The sequence below is a fragment of the Miscanthus floridulus genome, chromosome 19 (assembly GCF_019320115.1).
Source record: "Miscanthus floridulus cultivar M001 chromosome 19, ASM1932011v1, whole genome shotgun sequence".
In the NCBI taxonomy this organism is placed as follows: domain Eukaryota; kingdom Viridiplantae; phylum Streptophyta; class Magnoliopsida; order Poales; family Poaceae; genus Miscanthus; species Miscanthus floridulus.
Genome location: NC_089598.1, coordinates 56,789,417 through 56,814,165, shown reverse-complemented (window position 1 = coordinate 56,814,165; position 24,749 = coordinate 56,789,417). Strand labels below are relative to the sequence as shown.

Below are 24,749 nucleotides of genomic sequence, written 5' to 3'. Positions count from 1 at the left end.
CACTTTCCTAATTCAGCTTCATATATTGCTTTGTGTTTTTACTGATCATGTTCTTGGATCTTAGGATGATGCAGATGAAATTACTTGGCAAACCTACAAAGGTCAGCTTACTGATAGACAAGAGAAAACTCGTAGCAAGATAGTAAAACGAATGGAGAAGGTAAGCACTTGTACTGAAATTTCATATTCTTGTGTATGATTGCAAGTTCTCATTTATCCCGTAATCTACTGGGGGGAAAAATCTAATATTGTTTCATGCGAATGTGCCAATAAATACTAGGGACTCATACACAGCCTTTTCCAGTTTAATTTTCAGTTGATACTCTTTCAAACATAGTCGCCAGAAACCTGGGTCGACGAGTGATGTGGATTGCAGGTCGCAGGTATCTAAAAATGAAGGTCAAAGGGTTTGTTGGGATCAACTGATCCCAACTAAATTGGGTTCATGATAGGTGAGATGTAACAGGCCATGCACAAGTTAAGATTGATCACAAAGTAAAAAGAAAGTGGAAAAAAGAGAAAGAAAAGTTAAATTGGCTGCTATGTGCTGGCCCATACAGCCCACCACTGTGACCCTAAGCCATTCTCATGACTAGCACAAGCACACCATCTCCCTTTTCCCTTTTCTCTCTTTGTTCTCCTATACGCAAACAAGTGCTGCCAGCCACAAATTGTTCACCTCTGGCCAGTTTCTCAAACCATTACTAGCAACATTGATTGCTCATGGGCTCCTCTTTCCTTGTGCCCTCAATTATTTTCCCTAATTTGCTTTGGCTACTGAAACGTACTCAAGCCGGTGTCGATAGTCCTCTACAGGGTTTGTGGGGGTATAACCCCAGATACCCACCGATTAATCTACTACCGTGGGCATACCCCTCGGTAGACTGCCGACCATATTTCGTCGACAGTGGCGCGCCAGGTAGGGGGTGTGCGTGCTGATTCCATGGCGAGCCAGATGGTCCGCTTCCCCAGCTCCATGGTCCTTCTCAAGGCAGACCAGTCATTCACGATTGGATCTATGATCTGGGTCATCGGCGCCAACGGCGACGGGGAGATCGTGTAGGCGGTGTAGAATCACCCTGCGCCGATCGTGCCAACATCTACAAAATCTAAGATCCTGGCGCCTCGTCGTTAGGCTAGGAGATCCATCGACTAGGATGATCTAATCTCATCTGTCGATCGGGTCACCAACGTCTTAGCCGAATGCCTCTCTCATGGAGTCGGTCTTAGATCGATCTACGGTGAGCGACCAAGTTCCTGCACTCCGAGGTCGCCATGCCGCTACGACCGATCAATCTGCTCGGCCGCCTCGTCCGGGGTGGCAAGATTCCAATATGGTGATCACGACTACTCTAGAAGGGCGCACGGTGCGACACCGACCACTTCCTGCCACCGGCCTGCGCTTGGTCGATTATGAAGCCTCGACGGAGAACATGCCGAAGTCCTATCCTTTTGGGCTGGTGGGTGCAGGATCCGCGTATCAAGATGCCGTCCACCACCTTTTCATCGACCACACCGAGCGCGACCACATCGACGACCTCTACATGATTGATCTGCCTAAGGCCGATCAACCTGCGCCCGTGGTGAACATGGTGGCTGTTCGCCAGATTCTAGACGACTCCATCCACGTCATCTTGGAAGAGAGCCCCGGGTCATACTCCGAGGGTTCCACCGAGACCGTTTCCAGTTGCCCCCCTCCCGCCAGGGTTCGGGGGCGAGATCTTCCATATCAGCCACGATAGCGTCACCAAGGACGGTGAAACCGTCGACGAGCGCAATGCTCGCCTGGCGAAGAACGCCGACCGCCAACGTCACCGGGACAATGAAGCCGCTCGCGGGGCCGACGGGGATCCAAACGCCCTACACCGCGTCCGCCGCAATCTCGACGACGAGTTCGACATGGTGGGCAACCAGCCGGTGCAGCAGATGCCAAGCGCCAACGCCGCTGTTGTTTTCAACGAGCTGGCTAGACTCCCACAGACTCCGGAAGTTGAAAAGATCGCCGCGCATGTTAAAGCGGCCCAAGTCCAAGTCAACGAGATCCGGAATCCTGCTCCTTCCTACTCGACCGCGTCGGCACGCAACCGTCGTACCCGTGGCTCTCGCGACGACAGGGGAAGTCAGCACCAGGGCTCCGAACGCCCTCGCTATCAAGCGGGGCGGCCCCTATCTCTATAGAGGGGCTAGAGGAAACTATGAAGGGCACCAGGACCAAGATGGACGCCCCCCTCGCCCATTGGGCGGCCGAGGCGACCACCGCAACATCAACTTGGAGGTCAATCAACCCCTGCCGCACGATGTTCGTGAGTGCATCAACACCAACATCGACGTCCGCGATTGCATCGAGAACAACAAATCCGCGCGCCACGACGCGGAAATCTAACGCCGACAGCAGTACGACGCCGAGCACGGAGCACCTAGTGCCGCTCAAGCACCGCCCGTCGCCAACACCGCCGGACTTCGTCTCTTCACGACAAGACTGCAGGCCGTCCGGTGGCCTGCCAGCTTCAAGATCTTCGGGGTGGATACATACGACAGCAAAGCAAATCCCGAGCAGTGGATGACGCTGTACGAGATCGCCGTGCACGCTGCCAACGTAAGCGAAGATGTAATGGAAAATTATTTGCCTGTCATGCTCAATCAATCTGCGAACAACTGGCTCCTCAGCCTGCCTAAGGGTTGACTCCATCGAATCTTGGGAGGATCTCAAGAAGGTTTTCATTGCGAACTACATGGCCACATGTCAGCATCCTGGCACCAAGTACGACCTGGAGAAGCTTCATCAAACCTCCAGGGAGCCCCTATGCAACTTCATCAGGCGCTTCTCGGAGACAAGGAACTGCATCCCCAACATCAGCGATAGTGAGGCCATCGCCGCCTTCACCAAAGGGCTCCTCTACCACGAGCAGCTCTGCTCGAAGTTATATCGCAAGAGGCCGGTGACCATCGGCGAGCTGCTGCACACAGCAAACGCTTATGTCGACGCCGTGGAAGCTGATTGGGCCTCCCGCCCCGAGCGGCAGCAGCATCGTAATGACGACCGTTGCGAAGAAAGGCGCTACGATGGCCGCGACCGCCGCGACGACGAGCGTGACCGCCGCCACAAGGATCGTGGCCACCGGCGCGATGATAGGCCAGAAGGCTCAAAACGCCGACGTAGGCCAGACAATTCTGTCAACGCCGTCAATGCTCGCGCTAAGCGCAGCTACGACGCCGACTACGCCAAGCTCATGGACGGCCCCTGCCCCATTCATAAAGGCAGCAAGCATACCATGGGTGAGTGCAAAGGCTTGAACAAAGCATTCCGCGAAGAAGATAGGAGGCCATGGCGCAAGGACGACGAAGCTGATGGCGGCTAGGAGGATCGTGGCAAGGATGCTCGCCCTGCCTACCAGGATCCCACCAAGACCGTCGCCTTGATCTTCGGAGGGAGGGCAGCCACCGAGACCAAGCGGGAGCAGAAGCTCACCGCTCGACAGATCATGTTGGTAACCACCTACGACGACACCATCGACAACCCCAAGTACTTGGACTGGTCGGAGTACCATATTACCTTCGCTAGGGCTGACCAGTGGGCTGAATCCCGTACCTAGGGCGCTTTTAGCTCGTCCTGGATCCCATCATCAAGAGTGTACGCTTCAAAAGGGTCCTCATCAACGAAAGGAGCGCCCTCAATATCCTTTTCGACGGACCCCTAACTGAGTTAGGGCTTACCAAGGAAGACCTCACCCCCATGGACTCTCTGTTCTGGGGAATCGTTCCCGGGAAGGCGTCCCAACCCCTGGGGCAGATCACTCTGCCGGTACAGTTCGGCACCGCCGACCACTTCTGTACCGACTACGTCAACTTCCTGGTGGCAGACTTCGACACGGCGTATCACGCCATCCTGGGTCGACCGACTCTCGCCAAATTCATGGCCGTACCACTTTATGTGTACCTGATCCTGAAGATGCCGACAGAGCAGGGAATTTTCACCCTGCGCGCCAACCTCAACACCGCCTACGACTGCGAGAGGGAAAGCTTCGCGCTCGTCGAGGCTGCTGACATTTCCATCCGTATGCAGGACCGCCTCGCCGCTTCGCAGCAGATCCCACAGGAGGAGCATGAGATCCCCACCATGGAGGCTCCCCGAGTAGCCACCGAGTCCAAGGAGGTCAAGGAGGTGGTCCTCGCCCCCGGCGACCGAAGCAAGACTGCTCGGATCGGGGTCGACCTCGACCCCAAATAGGAAGACGCGCTCGTCATCTTCCTAAGGGAGCACGTTGACATGTTCGCATGGAAGCCTGCAGACATGCCCGGCGTACCTCGGGAGCTGATCGAGCACTCCTTAAACGTCTCGACAACCGCCAAGCCGATCAAGCAGAAACTTTGACGATTCGCGCAGGACAAAAAGGAGGCTATTAGGGTAGAAATAACACGGCTCTTAGCTACCGGTTTTATTAAAGAGGTGTATCACCCGGAGTGGCTAGCCAACCCGGTTTTTGTAAGAAAGAAGAATAAAGAATTGGGAATGTCCGTTGATTACACCGATCTCAACACACACTGCCCTAAAGACCCCTTTGGCCTACCTCACATAGACAAGGTCATAGATTCTACCACGAGATCTCCTTAAAGGACGAAGATTAGATCAAGACGTCGTTTATGACGCCCTTCGGCGCTTATTGCTACACCACCATGTCCTTCGGGCTCAAGAACGCTGGTGCTATATATTAGAGATCTATCCAGCGTTGCCTCAAGGATCAGATCGGGAAGAACGTTGAGGCCTACGTCGATGATGTAGTGGTTAAGTCTAAGACTGCCAATAACCTCATCGCCGACCTCACCGAAACATTCAAAGCCCTGAAGAAGTACCAATGGAAGCTGAATCCCATGAAGTGCATTTTCGGCGTTCCGTCCGGTATCCTCTTAGGCAACATCGTTAGCCACGGCGGCATCGAGACCAATCCAGAGAAGATAGAGGCGGTGACTAAGATGAAACCGCCGACCTGTGTCAAAGACGTCCAAAAGCTAACAGAGTGCATGGCGGCTCTAAGTTGTTTCATATCCCGGCTAGGCGAAAAGGGACTCCCCTTCTTCAAGCTGCTCAATGCTAAAGAAAAGTTTATCTGGTTGGAGGATGCTGACAAGGTGTTTGCCGAGCTCAAGCACTTCTTCACACAACCTCTGATTATGACTGCGCCTCAAACCAGTGAAACCCTGCTAGTCTACATCGCGGCGACCAACCGAGGGGTCAGCACGGCTATCGTCGTCGAGCGCGAAGAGGTCGAACACGCCTACAAAGTCCAGCGTCCAGTCTATTTCATCAGCGAGGTCCTGAACGCTACCCCAGGCAATGTTTTCCTAATCGGTAAACGGTCTTTACACGGTCGCCCTTCGTTTAGCGTTTAGGCTGTTTACACGCTGTTTAAACGAAGTTAAACGGTCTAAACGGTTTTGTACTTAAAAAAAAAAATATAATTATATATGTGCATGTAAAAAATCTAGTATTCTAGCATTTATACATATTTATCCGAGTAAAAATCAATTATTTTGGTATGTATATATATTTATACATGTGAAAAGAACCAAATATAGATATTTATGCAAGTAACATATCAAGTGTGCACATTTATAAATATAATAAACTTAAGTATACAAATTTATCCATACAAAACTGAACTAGATTTACCTCGTGTTCGCCTAAACAGCCGTTTAAACAGCTGTTTAGCCCATTTAATACAGTTTATCTCCGTTCCGTTTAGCCCGTTTAGACCATTTTTCCCGTTTTTTGACCGTTTAAATGGAACCGTTGAATTTTCGTTTACCCCCTAAACAAAACAGTTTACCACCGTTTACCGTTTAATCGGCCGTTTAGGCTGTTTAGGCGAACACTGCCCCCAGGTCCATAAGCTGTTATATGCCACCCTGATCACATCCCGAAAGCTCTGTCACTACTTCGAGACATTTCCCATAGCAGTGGTTACTGAGTACCCACTTGGCGATATCCTCCGAAACAAGGAAGCCAATGGTCGTATCATTAAATGGGCGGTCGAACTCGGCACCTACACCATCGATTTCAGACCACGCCAGACGATCAAGTCGCATGCGCTCGCCGATTTCATCGCTGAATGGACCGATATGCAGACTCCTGTCCCGGTCAACCACCCCGATCACTGGACCATGTACTTCGACGGTTCCCTTAACCTCGACGGTGCCGGGGCAGGTGTGTACTTTATTTCTCCATCCGGGGATAAGCTTCGCTATGTCCTTCGGATTCACTTCCGCGCCTCCAACAACGCCGTGGAGTACGAGGCGGCACTACACGATCTTCGTATAGCCATAGAGCTCGGCGTTAAACGCCTCATGGTGTTCGGCGACTCCGCACTCGTGATCAACCAACTCAATAAAGATTGGAACCGCACCAACGAGAAGATGGACGCTTACTACGCTGAGATGAGGAAGCTTGAACGCAAGTTCTACGGTATCGAGTACCATCACGTGGTTCGGGCTGATAATCAAGCAGCCGATGAGCTGTCAAAGCTAGGGTCGACCCGAGCCGAAGTTCTAGCTGGAGTATTCGTCCAGGACCTTGTGACCCTATCCATCAAGCAGGGGCAAGAAGTCGTTGAAGAAGTGCCACCTGCCGAGTAGATAGTTGCAGCGGTTCCTGGGCCGAGCAGTGATTGGAGAGAACCTTTCATCAAGTACCTAACCACTGCAGACGTTCCGGCTGACAAGACAGAGATGGAGCGCCTGATTCGCCGCAGCAAGCATTATGTCCTAGTCGATGGGAAGCTGATGCGCAAGAACGCTAAGGAAGAATTGATCCAAAAGTGCGTCTCCAAAGAAGAGGGAGAGAAGATACTCAAGGAAATCCACGCTTGTAGAACACTGGTCGGCAAAGCTTTCCGAGCTGGTTTCTACTGGCCTTTAGCCGTCGCTGACGCTAAAGCACTTGTTCGCCGGTGTAAAGGTTATCAGTTTTTTTCTAAGCAAATCCATGTTCTAGCTCAGGCCCTACAGACGATTCCTGCTTCCTAGCCGTTCGCATGCTGGGGACTCCTGCGCTAGGAGGTTTCCGCTGGGTCTACGTCGACATCGACAAATTCTCCAAATGGATCGAGTATAAACCTCTCGTTCAGACCACGGCGAAGGCAGCCGCAGAGCTACTCGACGACATCATCCAGAGGTTTGGCCTGCCGAACATCTATCACCGACTTGGGGTCTACATTTATTGGCAACAACTTTTGGGATTTCTGCGATGACCGATGCATCTCAGTCAAGTACGTCTCGATTGCACACCCCAGGGCTAACGACTAGGTCGAACGCGCTAACGGCATGGTCCTAGATGCGTTGAAGAAGAGACTCTACGAGAAAGAGCAGATGCACCTGGGCAAATGACTTAAAGAATTGCTGACTGTGGTCTGGGGACTAAAGATCCAACCTAGTTGCAACACCGGCGTCTCCCCTTATTTCCTGGTGTTCAGCTTCGAGGCCGTGTTACCTGCTGATGTTGTTTTACGAGCACCAAGGGTGGAGCACTACGATGAAGAGAACTCCGACCAAGCCCTGCTTGTCGATGTTGATCGTTTAGAAGAAGAGCGCCTGGTCACATGTGTTCGGATGGCCAAATACCTGGAGGGCCTGCGAAGGTACTACAACCGCAATGTCCAAGATAGGTTCTTCGTGGTTAGCGACCTAGTACTCCACAGAAAACAGAAGACCGATGGGATGCACGAGCTTTCGTCACCTTGGGAGGGCCCCTACATCGTTAAAGCGGTCACCTGACCAGGGTTTTACAGACTGTGCGACCTGGATGAAGTAGACGTCCCAAACTCCTGGCACATCGATCTCCTTAGGCGTTTCTATCCTTGAAACGTTCCATATAAAGATATGTACCCTTTATGTTTCAGTATTCAATAAAGTTTTTGTCATGATGTTTTCTCTATGTTGTTTTCTCCATGATTATTTCTACAAACGGCCTCTCTCCATGTATACCATCTTAAAGATGACATACGCTTTCGCCTCAACGGCTCCCCCAACGACCATGTTTACGTTTGCGCCTTCCAGAGACGGCCCTGTCTCCAGCTTCTCCCTACACGTGCACGAGCGTCAGCCCTCTGCGTTATGGGTGGTCGGCAGCAGCTCCTTGGTGACGCTTGGCTTCCTACACGTACACGAGCTCCAGCGCTCCACGTTACGGTTTACGAGCTAGCCAGGGCTGGGGGCACAATCACAAACTAACTGCTCTGGAGGGTATATATTAAATATAAACACAACTTCAAAATAACACTTAGTGTTTACGACAGCTCCTAAGCAACTTTACATAACACTTCAACATGAGTTTTTCCCAAATTTACTCGGCGTTGTTTCTCCCTCGCCGAACAGGTCAATGTCGTCCGCCAGCTTTGCCGCTGCCTCATTCGCCTCGTCCTCCAGCTTCGTGATCTTCGCCGAGCTCATCCCTCGGGCGAAGCCGGTCATTATCACCTCAAGTTTAACCGAGGGATAGTGTGACCGAATCACCGTGAGCGCGTGGAGGACGGCAGAGTTTGCGGCACTGCGGGTGAACTTGAAGTCTGCCCAGGCCCCCTGGCACCGATTGAGGATCGATCGAGGAGGCATGTCGCCAGGCAGCTGCATCGTTCCCTTGGTCGGTTCGAAGCCGATGTAGTCAAGCTCGGGATTTATCCCTGAAACCACTGCCTCCAGCTTCTCTTCCCAGGCCTTCACCTGCGTCCTGAACACCTGGAACTGCGCCTGCGCATTATATCGATACTCTGCAGCAAAGCAGCAATGAGTTAGACATGCCCCTAACGCCACGAGAGCACATTTTCAGAAGAAGACATCCTTACGTTCAAGGTCTCTGGCGACCTTATCGGCTTTCTCCTCCGCCTCTTCCTTCTCCTTTTGGAGTTGGGCGACGGCCTCGTGGGAAAGGCCGAGCTCCGTTTCCAGATCTTTACAAGAAAAGTTAAGCGTTCAAACAATACACTACGCCGAACGTCTGCAGAGCAAAACCTAAGATCTTACCTTTCTGCTGACCGGTAGCACGACTAAGCCGCTCATTTAGCAACTGTTTCTCCGCCTCCAACGTCTGGTTGTCCTTCTCCAACTTCAAGACCTACATCTCCAACTCTTCCTCCCTGCGGCGCGTTCTGGTCAGGCTCGCATCAAGGTCATTCACCGATGACTGCAACCTCTTGTTCTCCACAAGGACCGGAGCCATTTCGTCTAGGAGGCGTCGGTGGTGCTCGGACGTCTTCATTACACTCTGCAGAAGCAATGATTATAGACTACACCTCAGAAGAGCATAGCGACAAGATTGTTTCAACTTACTTCAATCCGACCCATCATCGCTGATAGATCGCCTCTCAGCCTCTTCACCTCCGCGCTGGCCTCCTCTTCCAGCATGTCGAACTTGTCCCCGCGGCGGAGGATCGTGCGGAAGACCTGAGGAGGCTGGGTTGGCTCTTGCGGTATCTCTTCGACTTCCACGGTGGCTATCCTTGGAGGCGACCTCGGACGGTGCTGTGGCCGGACGGGATGTCCAAGCCCATCTCTATCAGCTGCGCCGCCGGGGCATCGCCTGCTCCATGGGCCGCGACGGATCTTGCGCTCCGCTATTCAGCGCCTCCTCTGTGGTATCAGCTCCCCCCCCGCAGGATCGACCGGTGCGCCTGTCGTCGCGTGCGCCTCTGCAACGTCCGGCGTGCTCGCCGACCTTTCCTCCCCATGAGCATCACCACCGGTGGTGGTCGGCTCCGCAAGCGGCGACTGCTCCATAGTAGGGGCGACCGGGTCCGCTCCTGCTTGGCACTGCTCGGTGTCAGGAGCCACCGGTTCCGCCTCGCGCTGCTCGTCATCGGCGCCCGACGGATGCAGCTCTTCGGCCGATTCCGCACTACGTTAAGGAAACAACTCGTCAACAAATAACCCCACCCATGCCCCAAAGATGCTGCGAATGAAGAACACTTACAACAAAACTCTCACCGAGCTGTCCTGAAACGGGGTCGAATATGTTCTTGAGTTATTCGAGACTTGAGCAAAACTCAGACTTTATTCAAAAAAGGAATTGATTCCGTAAAAGATGGGATCCACCAGTAAATAGAAAATTACTGATATTTCATCCTTGTGAGATTGTCAATTTTGTACCAAAGGTGTATTTTGAGTATATCGAATTAGTATAGCTATCCTTCCTACGGCACAACAATCCAGTTTTGCTTGGTCCCGAAACAGAATTCCTTTTTTCTCTTTTTTGTTCCTTTTCCATAGTAAAATTACATGGCGCCCTCCCTGAGCCCCCCTTTCCAGCGGCAGGGCCAACTGATGCCCCGACAGTCCTTGGGCTAGTGGCCCCAACCGTCGCCGGCGTGGCCATCTAAGCAGCCTCGGGGACTCCGCCAGTGGCCTCCCGTGCTCGGCGCCTCTCCCTCGTCTCTGCCCCAGCGTGTGCAGCTAGTGGGGGCATCTCGATGGTTGGCGGAGGAGGTGCCGTCTCGTCGTGATCAGACGATTCCGGTAGAACCATCTGCCGCCTCCGGGGCTAGGTGGGGCCTCCAATACTGACACCTCCCGCATCACGGTGGGAGGAACTTGACGTCGTTCTCCCCTTCGAGGGCGGCTCGTCTTCAGCCGACCGTTTTCCCCGCACCTTCTCACGAACGTAGCTGGACCGATCATCTTCGTCTTCATCTCCATGGCCAGCCTACCCTTCCTCGCCAGCTCCCGAGCTGGTCTGGCGCTAGGGACTGCCTGGCCGGGCGTCAACGGCGATCGGCCAGTCCTCCGACGGCACGACAGAGAAGTACACCGCCCGGTCCTGTCCATGAATCTTCAAAAACACGAATGAATACGTTGATCAAATGTCAAAAGGAAAAGCATACACGCCAAACAAATCATTACCGCTGGGGGAAGGCTCGTGATGTTGTAAGCCCTCTACTGCTCCTTGATGGAAGTGTGCACCGCGAGGTTGAACAGCATTGCAACGCGGCGTTTGACTTCGTCCCGATCTATCTGCTCGGGCTCTTCGCGGGTACCGTCAGTCTCACACCTGAACTCATATCTAGGATGTGCCCTCTCTTTACAGGGCTGAATCCGCCAGAAGATCAAATTCGTCGCCACAATGACCCCATCAAACTTTTTGCGGTTCAGCAAAGTCAGGAGCTCCTTCACCTGCTCCATGCCATTTGAACTGGGCCTCTCCAACCACCTCCTGTTGCTCGTCGGGACCTGATCCACATCGCATCGCACAAACGGTTCCACCTGCCTGATGTAGAACCACCTGGAGTTCCAGTACTTCACAGATGTGTTAAGCAGGACGGCAATGTACTGACTCACCATCCCGTCCCGCAACTGCAAATGGGCACCGCTGACCACCCGGGAGCCAGTTCCCCCTTTCACTTTGAGGCAGAAATGGCGGAACAGATCGAAATGGGGGAGGATTCCAAGGTACGATTCGCAAAGATTGATAAAGATGGCAACGTGCAAGGTGGAGTTTGGGCTCAGATTGCAGAGGCTGATGCCGTAGTAAGCAATCAAACCATGGAGGAAGGGATGGATCGGAACGCTAAAGCCATGAAAAAAGTATTCTTCGAACACAACTTGCTCGTTGGTATGGGGCGTGGGGAACTGCTCACCGGCTGCTAGATGCCACCCCCAGTCGCCCTATCGGGAATGACGCCTCGTGCACCACCAGATTGTTGAGGGACGCTTCGCTGCTCGTCGACGGTACCCAGTCCTCGCGGTCGATCCCACGGGAAGCCTTCTATGCACCCGCGCGGGTTTTCCTCGGCGCCATCGGGCGGATCTGGCGAGGCTGAGGCTGCTTGGTGTTTGATTTTGCCCTAGTGGCGGAGCGGTTGCAGACGAGAAGGCGCGTGAGCAAGGAAGAAGAGGATACGACGGAGAAATGGGGAGTGTGCGCGGGAGCCGCGGCGGATTTATATTGATTCGACCCCAACCTTTCGACTTCTAGGGTTTTTGGGAAACCGCGCCCCGCCGCGCCGCGTTCACTTTTGAATTTCTCCGCGCGTCATCCTGGGCCGCTAAATGGGCCTAGTGGATAGGGGTGAAAATGGTATGGATATTTTTCAATCGTATTCGAGACCGAATCCGTTTAGAGGGGTTCAGATCTGTCCATATCCGAGTCCGGGTATTCAACATCCGACACCGTATCCGTTCCCGTATCCGAATACTCAAATCACATATTTATGATGTCGATATTAAATCATATCCTATCCGACATGGTTGACACTATCCGTATTCGAATCCGAATCTGGACAGAAATATAAAAACAAATGTAATATCATGGATATCCGTCCGTATCCGATCCGTTTTCATCCCTACTAGTGGAATACACAATCAAGGCTGTGTGTACATGGGCTGCAAAGTGAAGTTAAGTGCTAAGCGCTGTTTTGTCGATATTTTCGGGGTTTCCAAGTATTTTTTCTTTGATCCTGCTACAAAATTTCTTCTTAATCTTTCAGCAGGCTCAGGGACTACGTGTGTACACGTCATCTAGCGATGACTGTACCATTTTTTCTATATTAGATTTTTCTCAGCTAAGCCGGAGACTAGTTTCCAGTTAAGCTAGGGACTAGTTTGGCACCTGAAGTTTACTGTTTTGGATACTGGCACCACGTGAATACTTCACATACTGTCAGGCTCGGGGACTAAGTGGGCATACTTCACCTTGCGGTGAATGTGCTTATTTCTAGGACCCAATGCTTTCCTAAACGACTAAGTCGTAAGCTCTCTGTTTGGCTCTAAGAGCCACCTTTTGCCTAAGGCATGGATGCTAAGCATCTATCTTCGCACACGAGGGACTAAGTTCCTCCGTACTGACTAAATCAGGGATGCTAAGCATCTAACTTCGCCACACGGAACCTAAGTGGGCACACTTCGCCTAAGGTGAAGGCTTTAAATTTTTTTTACTTGAGCTCCTTACATCCTTCTGGCAAACCTCAGCTTTGAGTAAGTTCGAGGTCGGTCAGCCAGTTAAACTGGTCGGACGTTCGATTTAACTGCTCGGCTTCCAGTTAAACTGGTCGGACGCCCGCTACTGTTGATCGGCTACACGTTGAACTGCTCGGACAAGCTCAAGACGACGTTGCTCAGCGGATACAAAGCGCTCGAGGACTAGCTGTGGGGGTATAACCCCAGATACCCACAGGGCTGTACATGGGCCGCGCCGCCAGGGGAGGCCTAGCCCACCAGATCACGTCGCGCGGTGCACGACGCAGGTCGGTGTGCGTCGCAAGACTACGAGGAAGAACTTGATGACGAAGGAAGACCTATTCGGATATGCTAAGATACCGCAATCCTTGTAACGCTTATCATGTAAACCGATCAGGATAGATTCAACCGACCTGTAACCCTACCCCCCATGCTATTAAGACGGGTAGGGACCCCGTGATTTCATCTGATCATAATATACAATCCACCAAAGACAGAACGTAGGGTATTACGTCAAGTTAACGGCCTGAACCTGTCTAAATCGCTGTCTCTGCGCCTGTGTCACCATCTAGTTCATATCTCACGCACCTCCACCGATTAATCAACTACCGTGGGCATACCCCTCGGCAGACTGCCGACCATATTTCGTCGACAGTCTCCACCTCCAGCATCTTGGCAGCGACAATCTCTTGCACTCCTCTTTTTCTCCTCTCCATTGTTCCTTAATATGAGGCAAAGACAGCAACCCTGCCTCTTCGGGGATGTCAACCCTGTTCAACCTGACCCTCTAGGGGGGATGGTGTGCAGGTTGAGGAACACACCTTTGATCCCGATTCATGTGCTATGTTTTCAAATGCCTTGGTGATATTGTGATGACTGAGGAACAAATGGCTATGTTTTGGAATATTCTTTCATTGTCTCCATTATTTTTTGTTTGGTTTCCAACAATGAAACATAAATGGAGCTATTGGAGTAGTAATTTCTTCTTAAACTGCATGTAGAGTATATTAGTAGTTATATCATCACTAGAGCTATGCTTGTGTTCCATACTGCCTGCTGTTTAGAAGTGTGAAAACTAATTTTAAACTCTTTATTGTACCGATCCAGATGACATGTTCTGGAGCAGGTCCTATAGCTGACACATGTGGGTCCTTATAGTGGACCCACAGTGTTGTGTTGTAGTACATGTAACTTACACTTGGCATCAATTGTTGCTTCACATGATTCATTATTAAGTAATTTTTGTTTATTGGGTTAATGGGCATGCCTGTTGTCACAAATTATTGTGAACCTTCTACAAGAATCTGATAAATGAAACCTATGTTTAATATATCAGGGTGATGCCACTTGACAAAAATCAATCAGTGGATAGAAATAAACGACTAGTTGTGCAAAAGCGCGGGGCTATATGAGCAGGGTCCATGCTACAGTGTCATCATTCTACGCTTCATGCCAGTTACACAGCCTCACTTCATACACCATGCAGGAATTGATGAGTCAAGGGCTTAAACATACATTAACTTCTTTCCTGTTCTAAAGTAAACTAGAACCTAATTTGGTTTTGTCAGTGCTATGCTGGATAGTAAGAATGTAAAGTCCAGCATGTCCCTTTATGTTTGTACAGTGCTGAATCAAGAGTAGCATGAGGTAGTGGCTGCCATCATGTTGCTAGCTATTAGTTCTATCATCTTCAGGAAGTCCTTGCTTTGGGTATCGACAATTGTTAAGTTTTTCCTCATAGAACACTTGTTTACACTTTTTAAGGGCCCCTGCTTTACATTTCTGTTAAAGGCTTTAATGCAATTGTTCCTCAAAACCCCTGGCCATTCAATAAGGTCAATCTCTTCAGCTAGCTGAGGACCCTCATGCCAAATCCTCCAGTTGCTTAAAGAAAAGGCTGCAAGCGTATTGCCTCATGTGTTGGCTGTAGAGGGTCCTGCTATTGATGCTGTGCACTTGTGGTAATCATGCCTGTGGAGTGATAGATTGAAACTACACTTTTTACACGATTGTATTTCTGCTTTCCATGAATCTTTACTTGCTATTCTTTGTTTCAGATTGGCAACATGAAAAAAGAAATTGATGCAATAAGAGTTAAGGACATTTCTCAAGGTGGGCTAACCCAAGGTCAACAGACACAAATTGCACGAAATGAACAACGGATATCTCAGGTGAGGACATTCCTATGCTTACATTTGTTAATATGTAACTGTCCATTTCTCATCTAGTGAGCAGGACTAAATCATATCTTTTTTCAGATTATGGAGGAGCTAGATAATCTAGAAGAAACTTTAAATGACAGTATACGGGAAAGTATTGGTGCTCGTTCTGGAAAGGCAAAGCATGGCAGCCATAAAGCAAGTCTCGAGGAAGAAGATGACATTCTTAGGTATGTACACTGATAAGTTTGACCTATGACTGCTCACTGCTACATCATGTATAATATCTATGCATTGGGATTTTAGTATCATATACCTTTTAGTAATGTTTGGTATGCTTAAAGCTAGAATGCTAGATTATTATATATTGACTAATGTATTGTTAAATAATTTAGTGACGATGATGAATTTTTTGATCGAACGAAGAAGAAATCTAGTCAGAAATCAAGTGAGCAACAATCAGTTGAGACTGCTGATAGCCTTCTTGAGAAAAAAGATTTCATCACCAATGATATTGAATGTAAAACAAAATTGCTCGAAGAAGAGAAGCATAAGCTGTCTGAGAGTGATACTCCAGATCTCAGGGATGACCTTGATGCTTATATGAGTGGCTTGTCATCTCAATTAGGTATGCTTGTACGCTCCAGTTACTTCAATTGAACATTCATGGGTCTTTGTTTATTTTAATCTTTGTTACAAGCCTGATATCATCAGTAGTGACCCTGACGGCTGTCTGTTTGCTACTTCTTTTGTACGTGTTAGTCGCTGAATTATCACTCTTGGTAGTAGCAGAATTCTTACTCTCATCGAGAGAGGATGACACTAGGAGTTGGGACAATTTTCTGGTTTATTTCTCAATGCTATGCCAACCCGAGGGATTGGGGATACATATGTATAGGCTGTTAGCCAGCCAAGCATATGCCAAGATGCTAGTCTAAGATGTTGTCCTCTAGTCTAAGATGCTGTCCTATGCTGTCCTAAAAACACAAAGACCACAACAGCCCCACAAACACCACAACAGTCCCACAAAGACCACATCAACCAGACTTATCCATCATTCTCTCCCTAAGTCTTGTACGTCGTCTTGTGGGAAAGTTGAACCATCCCGGTCCTGGAGCAGAGCTCAAGGAACTTGATCCTCCCAAGGGGCTTAGTGAGCAGGTCCGCAAGCTGGTCCTTGGTGTTGATGTAGCTCACCTTGATGCTCCCTTCCTCAAGACAGCCTCGGATGAAGTGGTACCTCACCCGGATGTGCTTGCTGCGTTCATGGAAGACGGGGTTCTTTGCCAGGGCCAGAGCGGACTTGCTGTCCACCCTGAGCTCCACCGCTCTAGTGTCTCTGCCGAGGAGATCACCAAGCAGTCGAGCGAGCCAGAGCGCCTGAGTCGAAGCGGTGGAGGCTGCTATGTACTCGGCCTCGTAGCTGGACAGGGCCACCACCTGCTGCTTGACCGACTGCCAGCTAACGAGACACTTGCCGAGGAAGAAGAGGATCCCGCTCGTGCTCTTGCTGGTGTCGATGTCGCCACCGTGGTCGCTGTCGCTGTACCCGACGAAGTGTGCCGCCCCAGGGCACCTAGGGTAGTAGAGGCCGTGGTCGAGAGTCCCCGCAACATAGCGGATGATCCTCTTCACAGCCTGCTGGTGCTCCGTTGTCGGTCGCTGTGTGAACCGACTAACGTAGCCGACGGAGAATGCTAGGTCCGGCCGTGTGTGGGCGAGGTAGCGAAGGCTCCCCACAAGACGCCGGTACTGCGTAGCGTCCACCTCCTCCGTCGTGCTGTCGCGGCTCAGCTTCAGCCTCTCCTCCATCGGAGTGAGAGCTGGGTTGCAGTCGGTGAGCCCAGCTAGCTCAACGACGCGCTTGGCGTAGGCGGTCTGTCGAAGCGTGATCCCGGAGTCATCCTGGTGCACTTCGATTCCCAGGTAGGAGAGAGGCCCCAGGTTACTCATTTGGAAGGTGGCCTTCATCTCTTCCTTGAATGCCGCCACCTCCGCATCCTTGGTGCCGGTGATCACCAAGTCGTCGACGTAGACACCCACCAGCAGAGCATTACCTCCACTGCCCCGTCGGTAGATGGCTGCCTCGTGCGGGCTTTGCTCGAAGCCCATCCCCTTTAGCGTGGAATCCAACTTGGCATTCCACGCCCTCGGTGCCTGCTGCAAGCCATAGAGGGCCTTGCGTAGGCGGAGCACCTTGCCCTCCTTGCCGAGGATCGCAAATCCCGGCGACTGGTGCACATAGACCTCCTTCTTCAAGTCGCCGTTAAGGAACGCCGACTTGACGTCCATGTGATGAAAACACCAGCCCTCCTGGGCAGCTAGCGCAAGGAGTCGCACAGACTCCATCCGTGCCACGGGAGCAAAGGCGTCGTCGAAGTCGACCCCCTCCTGCTGCACGAAACCTCGTGCCACCAAGCGAGCCTTGTGCTTGACGATGGCACCGGCTTCATCCCTCTTCAGCTTGTACACCCACTTAAGGGTGATCGTGCGGTGACCACGAGGAAGGTCAGCAAGCTCCCACGTGCGGTTCTTCTCAACCGCATCCATCTCCAACTGCTTCGCGGCGCGCCATGCCGCGTGTCTCTCGGCCTCTGCAAACGACCGAGGCTCGCCGTCGTCACACGCAAGGTGCAACTGCGCCTCCAGGTCGTGAGGCACCGGTCCCGGCACCGGCTGGTCGCCGAGAAGGTTCTCCATCGTACGGTACCGCAACGGCTCGCCGTCGTGGTACGCGTCGACACGCTTCTCGTCGTGAGAGAGCGGAGTAGCGAGCTCAACCGGGCCGTGCTCGACACGAGCTGGTGGTGGAGTAGACATGCCCGGAGTGGTGCCTGTCGGTGCTGGAGTGCGTGGCGTTGCCGGCTGTGGTGGGGCCGGCGAAGAACTCATCGCAGCCGAGGTCTTGGCTGGAAAGCGTGGTGTCGTCGGAGTAGCAGGCGCCGGGGTCGGTGGAGGCTCGGGGACTGGGGTAGACGCACTCGTCGAAGAAGAGCTACCTACTCCCCCAGCTCCCTCGAAGTGGACGTACTCGACAGTGAAGTCGTCGTACGTCGGAGCCGAGCCGTCGTCCACCGCCTTGTCCCACGCCCATCCTCGCCCTTCGTCGAACACAACGTCGCGCGCCGTGCGCACACGCTGTGTCTTCGGATCGAGGATGCGGTAGGCCTTCGAGCCCTCCGCGTAGCCGATGAACACTCCCAGAGTGCTCCTGTCGTCGAGCTTGCTGATGTGGCCAAGCTCCTTGGCAAACGCGAGGCAGCCGAAGACCCGCAAGTGGGAGACCGCCGGCTTGCGCCCATGCCAAGCCTCGTACGGCGTCCTGCCGTCGAGCGCCTTGGTAAGCGAGCGGTTGAGGATGTAGATGGCCGACACCACCGCCTCTCCCCAGAAGATAGACGGCATCCCCCTCTGCTTGAGAAGGGCCCGAGCCATCCTCACAACCGTCTGATTGCGCCGCTCGACTACGCTGTTCTACTGCGGGCTGTACGACGTGGAGTAGTGGCGCTGAATGCCCTCATCAGCGCAGTACGACGCAAATTCAGCCGCCGTTGTCGGTGCGCAGCACGCGCAGCTTGCGGCCGTACTCCGCCTCCGCAGCAACCTGCGCGCGCCTGATGTCGTCCGCAGCCTCTCCCTTGCTGCCGAGGACCATCACCGGCATGTAGCGGGAGAGGTCGTCGACGAGCAGCAGGAAGTAGCGTTGTCCTCCCGGTGTGGCCGGTGTTACCGGGCCACACAAGTCCCCGTGCACAAGCTCGAGCCTCTCCTTGGCTCGAAAGCTCGCCCGCTGGGGAAAGGGGAGTCGCCTCTGCTTTGTCAACACGCAGACGTCGCAGAGCTGCTCCACATGGTCGAGGCACTGCAGGCCTCGCACCATCTCCGTGGCACTGAGCCGCTTCAGGGCCTCGAAGTGAAGGTGCCCGAAGCGCTCGTGCCACTGCCACGCCTCGTCGTCCCGACGAGCAGCGAGACAGAGGGGTTGTGCCACCTGCACGTTAAGGACGTAGAGTCGATTTGCGCTTCTGGATACCTTGGCAAGAAGGCGACGACGGCGATCCCAAATCCTCATGACTCCATCCTCAACCACCACGCGCGAACCGTTCTCATCCAGCTGTCCCAAGCTGATGATGGAGTTCTTCAACGCGGGGATGTAGTAGACTCTGGTGAGCAGCCTGTGCTCACCTGACACGGCGGTGAAGATGACGGAGCCGACGCCCTTGATCTCCACACCGGAGGCATCCTCAAACTTGACAGAGCCTCGGACGCTAGAGTCAAGTTCGGTGAAGAACTCCCGTCGACCGGTCATGTGATGGGTGGTGCCGGTGTCGAGGCACCACCCGTCAGTCTTGTCGTTGCCGGAGCTGTCGCCGAGGAGGGCGTGTGCTTTTGGCTCGTCAAGGTGCAGGAAAGCCGCTGCGGCCGGTGCTGCTGGAGGTAGCTCGATGCTTGCATGTGCCATGAACAGAGCCGGCTCCTCCGCCTGTGCGACGTGGGCCTGGCTGCGTCGTGGCTGTCGATAGTCCTTGGCCCAATGGCCAAGCTGGCCGTAGTTGCGGCAGGCGTCGTCTCATGCCGGCTTGTGCCTGTCGGCGGCGCCGCCCTGGGCGCCTCCGCGGGCATCACCCTCGGCACGTCCTCGCGCTCCGGCCTGGGCGTCTCTGCGCGCCTTGCGCGGCTTGCCACGCTTCCGGCCGCCTGTTGCGGAAGAAGGCTCCCCCTTCTTCCGGTCACCTTGGCTGCCAAGCCACTGCTCCCGAGTGAGAAGGAGCTTCCCGCCAGTGGTGATGGGCCCCGAGAGAGACTGTGGCTCATCGCTGTCGACGACCTTGAGGCGACCTATCGCCTCCTCGATCGACATCGTGGAGAGATCTAGCAGAGATTCGATCGAGCGAGCCATCTGCTTGTACTTCTCGGGGACGCAGCGGAAGAGCTTTTCGACAGCTCTCTCCTCGCCGTAGGTGTCATCGCCGAACTGCACCATCTTCTGCAACAGAGTGTTGAGACGGAGGGCAAAGTCATCAACGTCCTCACCGGGCTTGAAGGTCAGGTTCTCCCACTCCTTGCGAAGTGCCTGCAGTGTGGACTTGCGGGCGCGGTCGCTGCCGATGCGTGCCGCAGCGATGGCGTCCCAAGCCTCCTTGGCAGTCCGCTTGTTGGTAAGCGAGAACTGCATCTCGGGCGGGACTGCAGCGATGAGGGCATCCAGCGCCCGTCGATCCTGGTCGTAGTCGGCGTCGCCGTACCGGACTGCCTCCCACATGTGCCGCACCTGGAGCTTTACCCTCATCACCGCAGCCCACTCGACGTAGTTGGTCTTGGTGAGGGTAGGCCACCCACCGCCGGGACCGACGTCCCTGACAACAGTGTGGAGCCCGTGGTAGCCATAGTACCGATCCGGGGAGAGAGTCACGCTGCCTGCGAAGGCCGCGCTCTCCATCGACCCGTCGGTACCGATCCGGGGAGAGAGCCACGCTGCCTGTGAAGGCTGCGCTCTCCGTCGACCCGTCCGCCACCGTTGCCGTGCGCTCCTCCTCCAGGAGCGCCGCCGCCGTGCGCGCCTCCTCCAGGAGCGCCACCGGCGCGTCCGCGCCTGTCTGGGCTGTCGCCGCGCTCGTGGGCGTGCGCGGCTGCCCCAGGACCGCCACCGCCGTGCGCGTCTCCTCCAGGAGCGCCGCCAGCGCGTCCGCGCCTGTCTGGGCTGCCGCCACGCTCATGGGCGTGCGCGGCTGCCCACTGCGCCGCCCGCGCTTGCGCTGCCTCCCTCTATAGCAGCTCGAGGTCCGCGTCGGCGGTGTCGTCAGCGGAAATGGAGCTGCCGATGCTGCCGCGCAGAGCCTCGACCTCCGCTGCCGCTGCACGCGCTGCATTCGCCGCTGCCGCTGCTTCCGCCTCCGCTCTGGCTGCTGCCAGCTCCGCCGCTGCGAGCCTCGACGCCCTTGCCGCCGCCGCAGCGGTCTCTGCTGCCGCTCGCTCGCGTTCCTCTGCCACGGCAAGTTCGGTCTCCTACCGACGCCGCGTGCTCGAGGCGATCGAGCGCTGAGACTGCCCTGCGGACATGACGCGCTACCGGGGGGCTGCTGCGTGGGGAGAGGGCTGCTTCAGACTGCGCGGGGGAGGAGTGAGCAGGAGCGGCCGGAGCTGCTGCTCGCAGCTAGGGCTGTTGTGTGGCTGGGAGAGGAGATGAGCAGGAGATGCTTAGGCTACAGGATAGTACGGCTCTGATACCAGTTGTTAGTCGCTGAATTCTCATTTTTGGTAGTAGTAGAATTCTTACTCTCATCGAGAGAGGATGACACTAGGAGTTGGAACAATTTTCTGGTTTATTTCTCAATGCCATGCCAAACCGAGGGGTTGGTGATACATATTTATAGGCTGCTAGCCAGCCAAGCATATGCCAAGATGCTAGTCTAAGATGCTGTCCTAGATGCTAAGATGCTGTCCTCTAGATGCTAGTCTAAGATGCTGTCCTAGATGCTGTCCTCTAGTCTAAGATGCTGTCCTAAAAACACAAAGACCACAATAGCCAGACTTATCCATCGGTACGGAGTAGAACCATTGAAATTACTATATTAAATTTTCTAAGTAACAAAAACATGGGAAAAGGAGATCTATACGGCTATACCTGCTACCTAGAAGTCTTAACTGGAATGTTCCTTAGGCCTCTATTTGAGAGCAGTTCCCTTCAGCTTTGCAAAATCACTAGCTTCCATATTCTATAACAATGGAAGCAAGTAATCCTAAGCTATAGAGAACCTTGGTCATGACCTTGAATTTCATGAAATTCAGTTGTCTTATGTGCCAGAGCTGCCAATTCTTGTTGGGATTTTAACTGTGGCTTGAGCACAGCCTTATGCTCTGATTAATGTGTTACTGTAGAGGATCCACTCATGTGCACACAAAAGCTTTTAGGAAAAAGTATATATGTTTCTTTATTGATTTTCACTAAAATGGTAACTCTATTATTAAGTGGCTGAAGCATACATGATGTAGAATTAAGTTACCAGAGTATATGATGTTGCACATGTGCTATTTTCTCAGGGTGAGCATTGCTTTGTTCTGCCATGAGGCATATGTTTAGTCTTTAACATTGATGAACTAACCTAAAAGTTATGCATTGCTGCACACTTATTTCTGCATTTGTTTCCGGTTTAGATGCATTTCTCAGTCTTATTATCTTGCTAATTTGAGATATCTTGCAGTACATGATAAGATTGCCCGAATTCAGAAGGAACTCTCTGATCTTCAGGATGAGCTAGACAGAGTAGTTTACCTACTGAAAATAGCTGACCCTATGGGAGAAGCAGCTTCTAAGAGGGATCTAAAGCCAAGAGAAGCGAAACCTCCAACATCTAATGATAATCCAAGACTAGAATCAAAGAAACAAAATAAAATTGGAAAAGCTACAGCTGAGGAGAAACCCAAGGATTCTTCTAGCGAAGTAGGCACAGATAAACCTGCTAAATTACAGACAGATGTCTCTAAGAACCAAGAAGATGGCAGCAGACCTGCATTTGCCATGCCAAAACCTCAATGGCTTGGTGACAGAAGGATCATAGAACCTGAAGAAAACTTTATAAATAAAGAAAAGTCTGATGCAGAGGAGCCTGATAATTTTGTGGACTACAAAAACCGGAAAACCATTCTTTCTTCAGGCAGTGGAAAAGAGCTTGAAGAGGCCGCCCCTGGGCTTATTTTACGAAAGAGAAAGTCTGCTGACCAGTCAGTTGCCAGCGAGGCAAATTCATCTTCGGTTGAAAGTGAAGCATCAGTTGCTGATGCTGTGGCCCTTCTGCTTAAGCATAAACGTGGTCTACAAACCTCGGAAGAAATGGAGAATGAGAATGAACCAGATTCTAGCAAGAGAGAAGGGAAGAAGTCTAAACAAAAACGTGTATTGGGCCCAGCAAGACCAGATTTCCTTGAAGCCAGACCAGAATCTGAAACATGGGTGCCACCTGAAGGTATGGAAATTCTACTAATGTGTTACCAATCCATAGCATGCTGGGTCCATTGTTAATGCCATTGTTGAATCTTCTGTAGGTCAAACTGGTGATGGTCGCACTGCGTTGAATGACCGTTTAGGTTATTGAAAAGTTATTCCAGCAACAACGCCCCGTGGTGAAGTGCAGTATGGTGCTTATGGTGTTGTGAGCTTGTTTGGGGCCATATTCTGTGAAGACATTGCTATAGAAGCTGAGATTGCTTATAATGTTGATGGCAAGTTTGGTGAAGGAACTAGGTTTCGTTGACCTAGTGGTCTATGCTAATTCTCTCACATTCTAAAGAGAGTACATAGGCTATACAGGCTGTTAGAGGTTTAATGTATATCACCACCATAGAGTACATTTTGTACTCTCACTTGTCCTGATATTTTGCACTGGCACCGCGTTTGTTCATTCTTCATTCACCAACCTTTTAACCGCGAGAGTTAGTTTTGGTGTTTAGCAACAGCAGGCCAGCAGCATGGCTTTGTAATTTCAAGGTGAACGAATTCACAGGGCCTGTTTGTCTAAGCGCCGGCACATAATTTTCCCCTACCTCTAGAACTTAGCTGGTAAAAGTTTTTTTTAAACCCAGGCTCCGCAGCAACCAGGACGGCGGGGACTGCTCTTGAAAGTGTTGCAGGAGTTGCAACGTCACTATAGGGACCCGCACACAGCTTTTTCCTTCCTGTTCGCTTGCTCGTAAACGATCGTAAATTTTCAGCCAGGAACAGTGTTTTTCTCTCATACCAAACCAGCTAGCAGTAAATAATCCACGATACGATACGGTCTCCCGAACAGGCTGCAGATTGGATGTGAGTAGAGGATGAATGGCATCCCTCGAACTAGAAGTTGGCATTAACTGACCCAGTGGGAGAAGCGGTTCTCAAATTCTCTCGGTAAGCATCGTCGCTCTTTTTTTTGGCAATCTCTATGGGTGTGTTTGGTTATGAACATGCCTCTTAGCCAGGCTCTAGCTGGCCATCGACAGGCTCTTGGCCTGGCTAGCTGGGAAGGAAGGGGCGACCGTCTCTATTAAGCCAGGCTCGGTCTACCGCTCGCACCTGCTCCCCTCACCTTTTGCTGGCAACATGCACGTCTCTTTTTTTTAGGCTAACCTGAGCTTCATATATTAGCCATGAAGAGGATTACAATCATCACTTATGATATCCTGTAGAGCTGGTGGGGTTATAAGCCACTCCTCCACCGGTCTGTTACAGGATACCAATCTAGCACACTCATGAGCCATCTGATGCAGTAAAGGATCAATCTTAGACTCTAGGCTTGTGCGCTTCTCCCAAAGAGTAACCAGGACATGGCAATCAATTTCTAGCGGGAGTCGCTGCACCCCTTGCTCACGCGCATACTGCATTCCATCGTGACAAGCCATTGCCTCTGCTGCTAGTGCGTTCAGACAATGCTCATACCATCTCACTTTTCCATCGCTTGTCCTTCCTTCGTGGTCCCGGAGAACCACCCCTGTCGCTCCTGTACGATCCCCGACATGATAAGAAGCATCAACATTGCACTTCATCCACCTGGGTAACAGCCTTTGCCAGCGCTATGGACTTCTCGATGCAGGCCCAATGACCTTGGCTGGAGCAGCTGCCATAGGTCAAAGGCTCTTTTGCCCACTGCACTGCCACTCTCATCGGCACCCCTTCCTCAC

General features: G+C 52.4%; 1 protein-coding gene across 1 annotated transcript in view; it reads left to right on the top strand.

Moving 5' to 3' along the window:
• Positions 1-23,647, top strand: part of LOC136529151 (uncharacterized) — a 29,123-nt gene extending 5,476 nt beyond the window's left edge. The window contains exons 7-12 of the mRNA XM_066522218.1: positions 65-160; positions 14,994-15,107; positions 15,195-15,325; positions 15,491-15,723; positions 22,298-23,059; positions 23,139-23,647. Coding sequence (XP_066378315.1) covers positions 65-160; positions 14,994-15,107; positions 15,195-15,325; positions 15,491-15,723; positions 22,298-23,059; positions 23,139-23,188 — 1,386 coding nt within the window. The 3' untranslated portion in view covers positions 23,189-23,647. The remainder of the gene's footprint in view (positions 1-64; positions 161-14,993; positions 15,108-15,194; positions 15,326-15,490; positions 15,724-22,297; positions 23,060-23,138) is intronic.
• Positions 23,648-24,749: the final 1,102 nt, after the last annotated feature.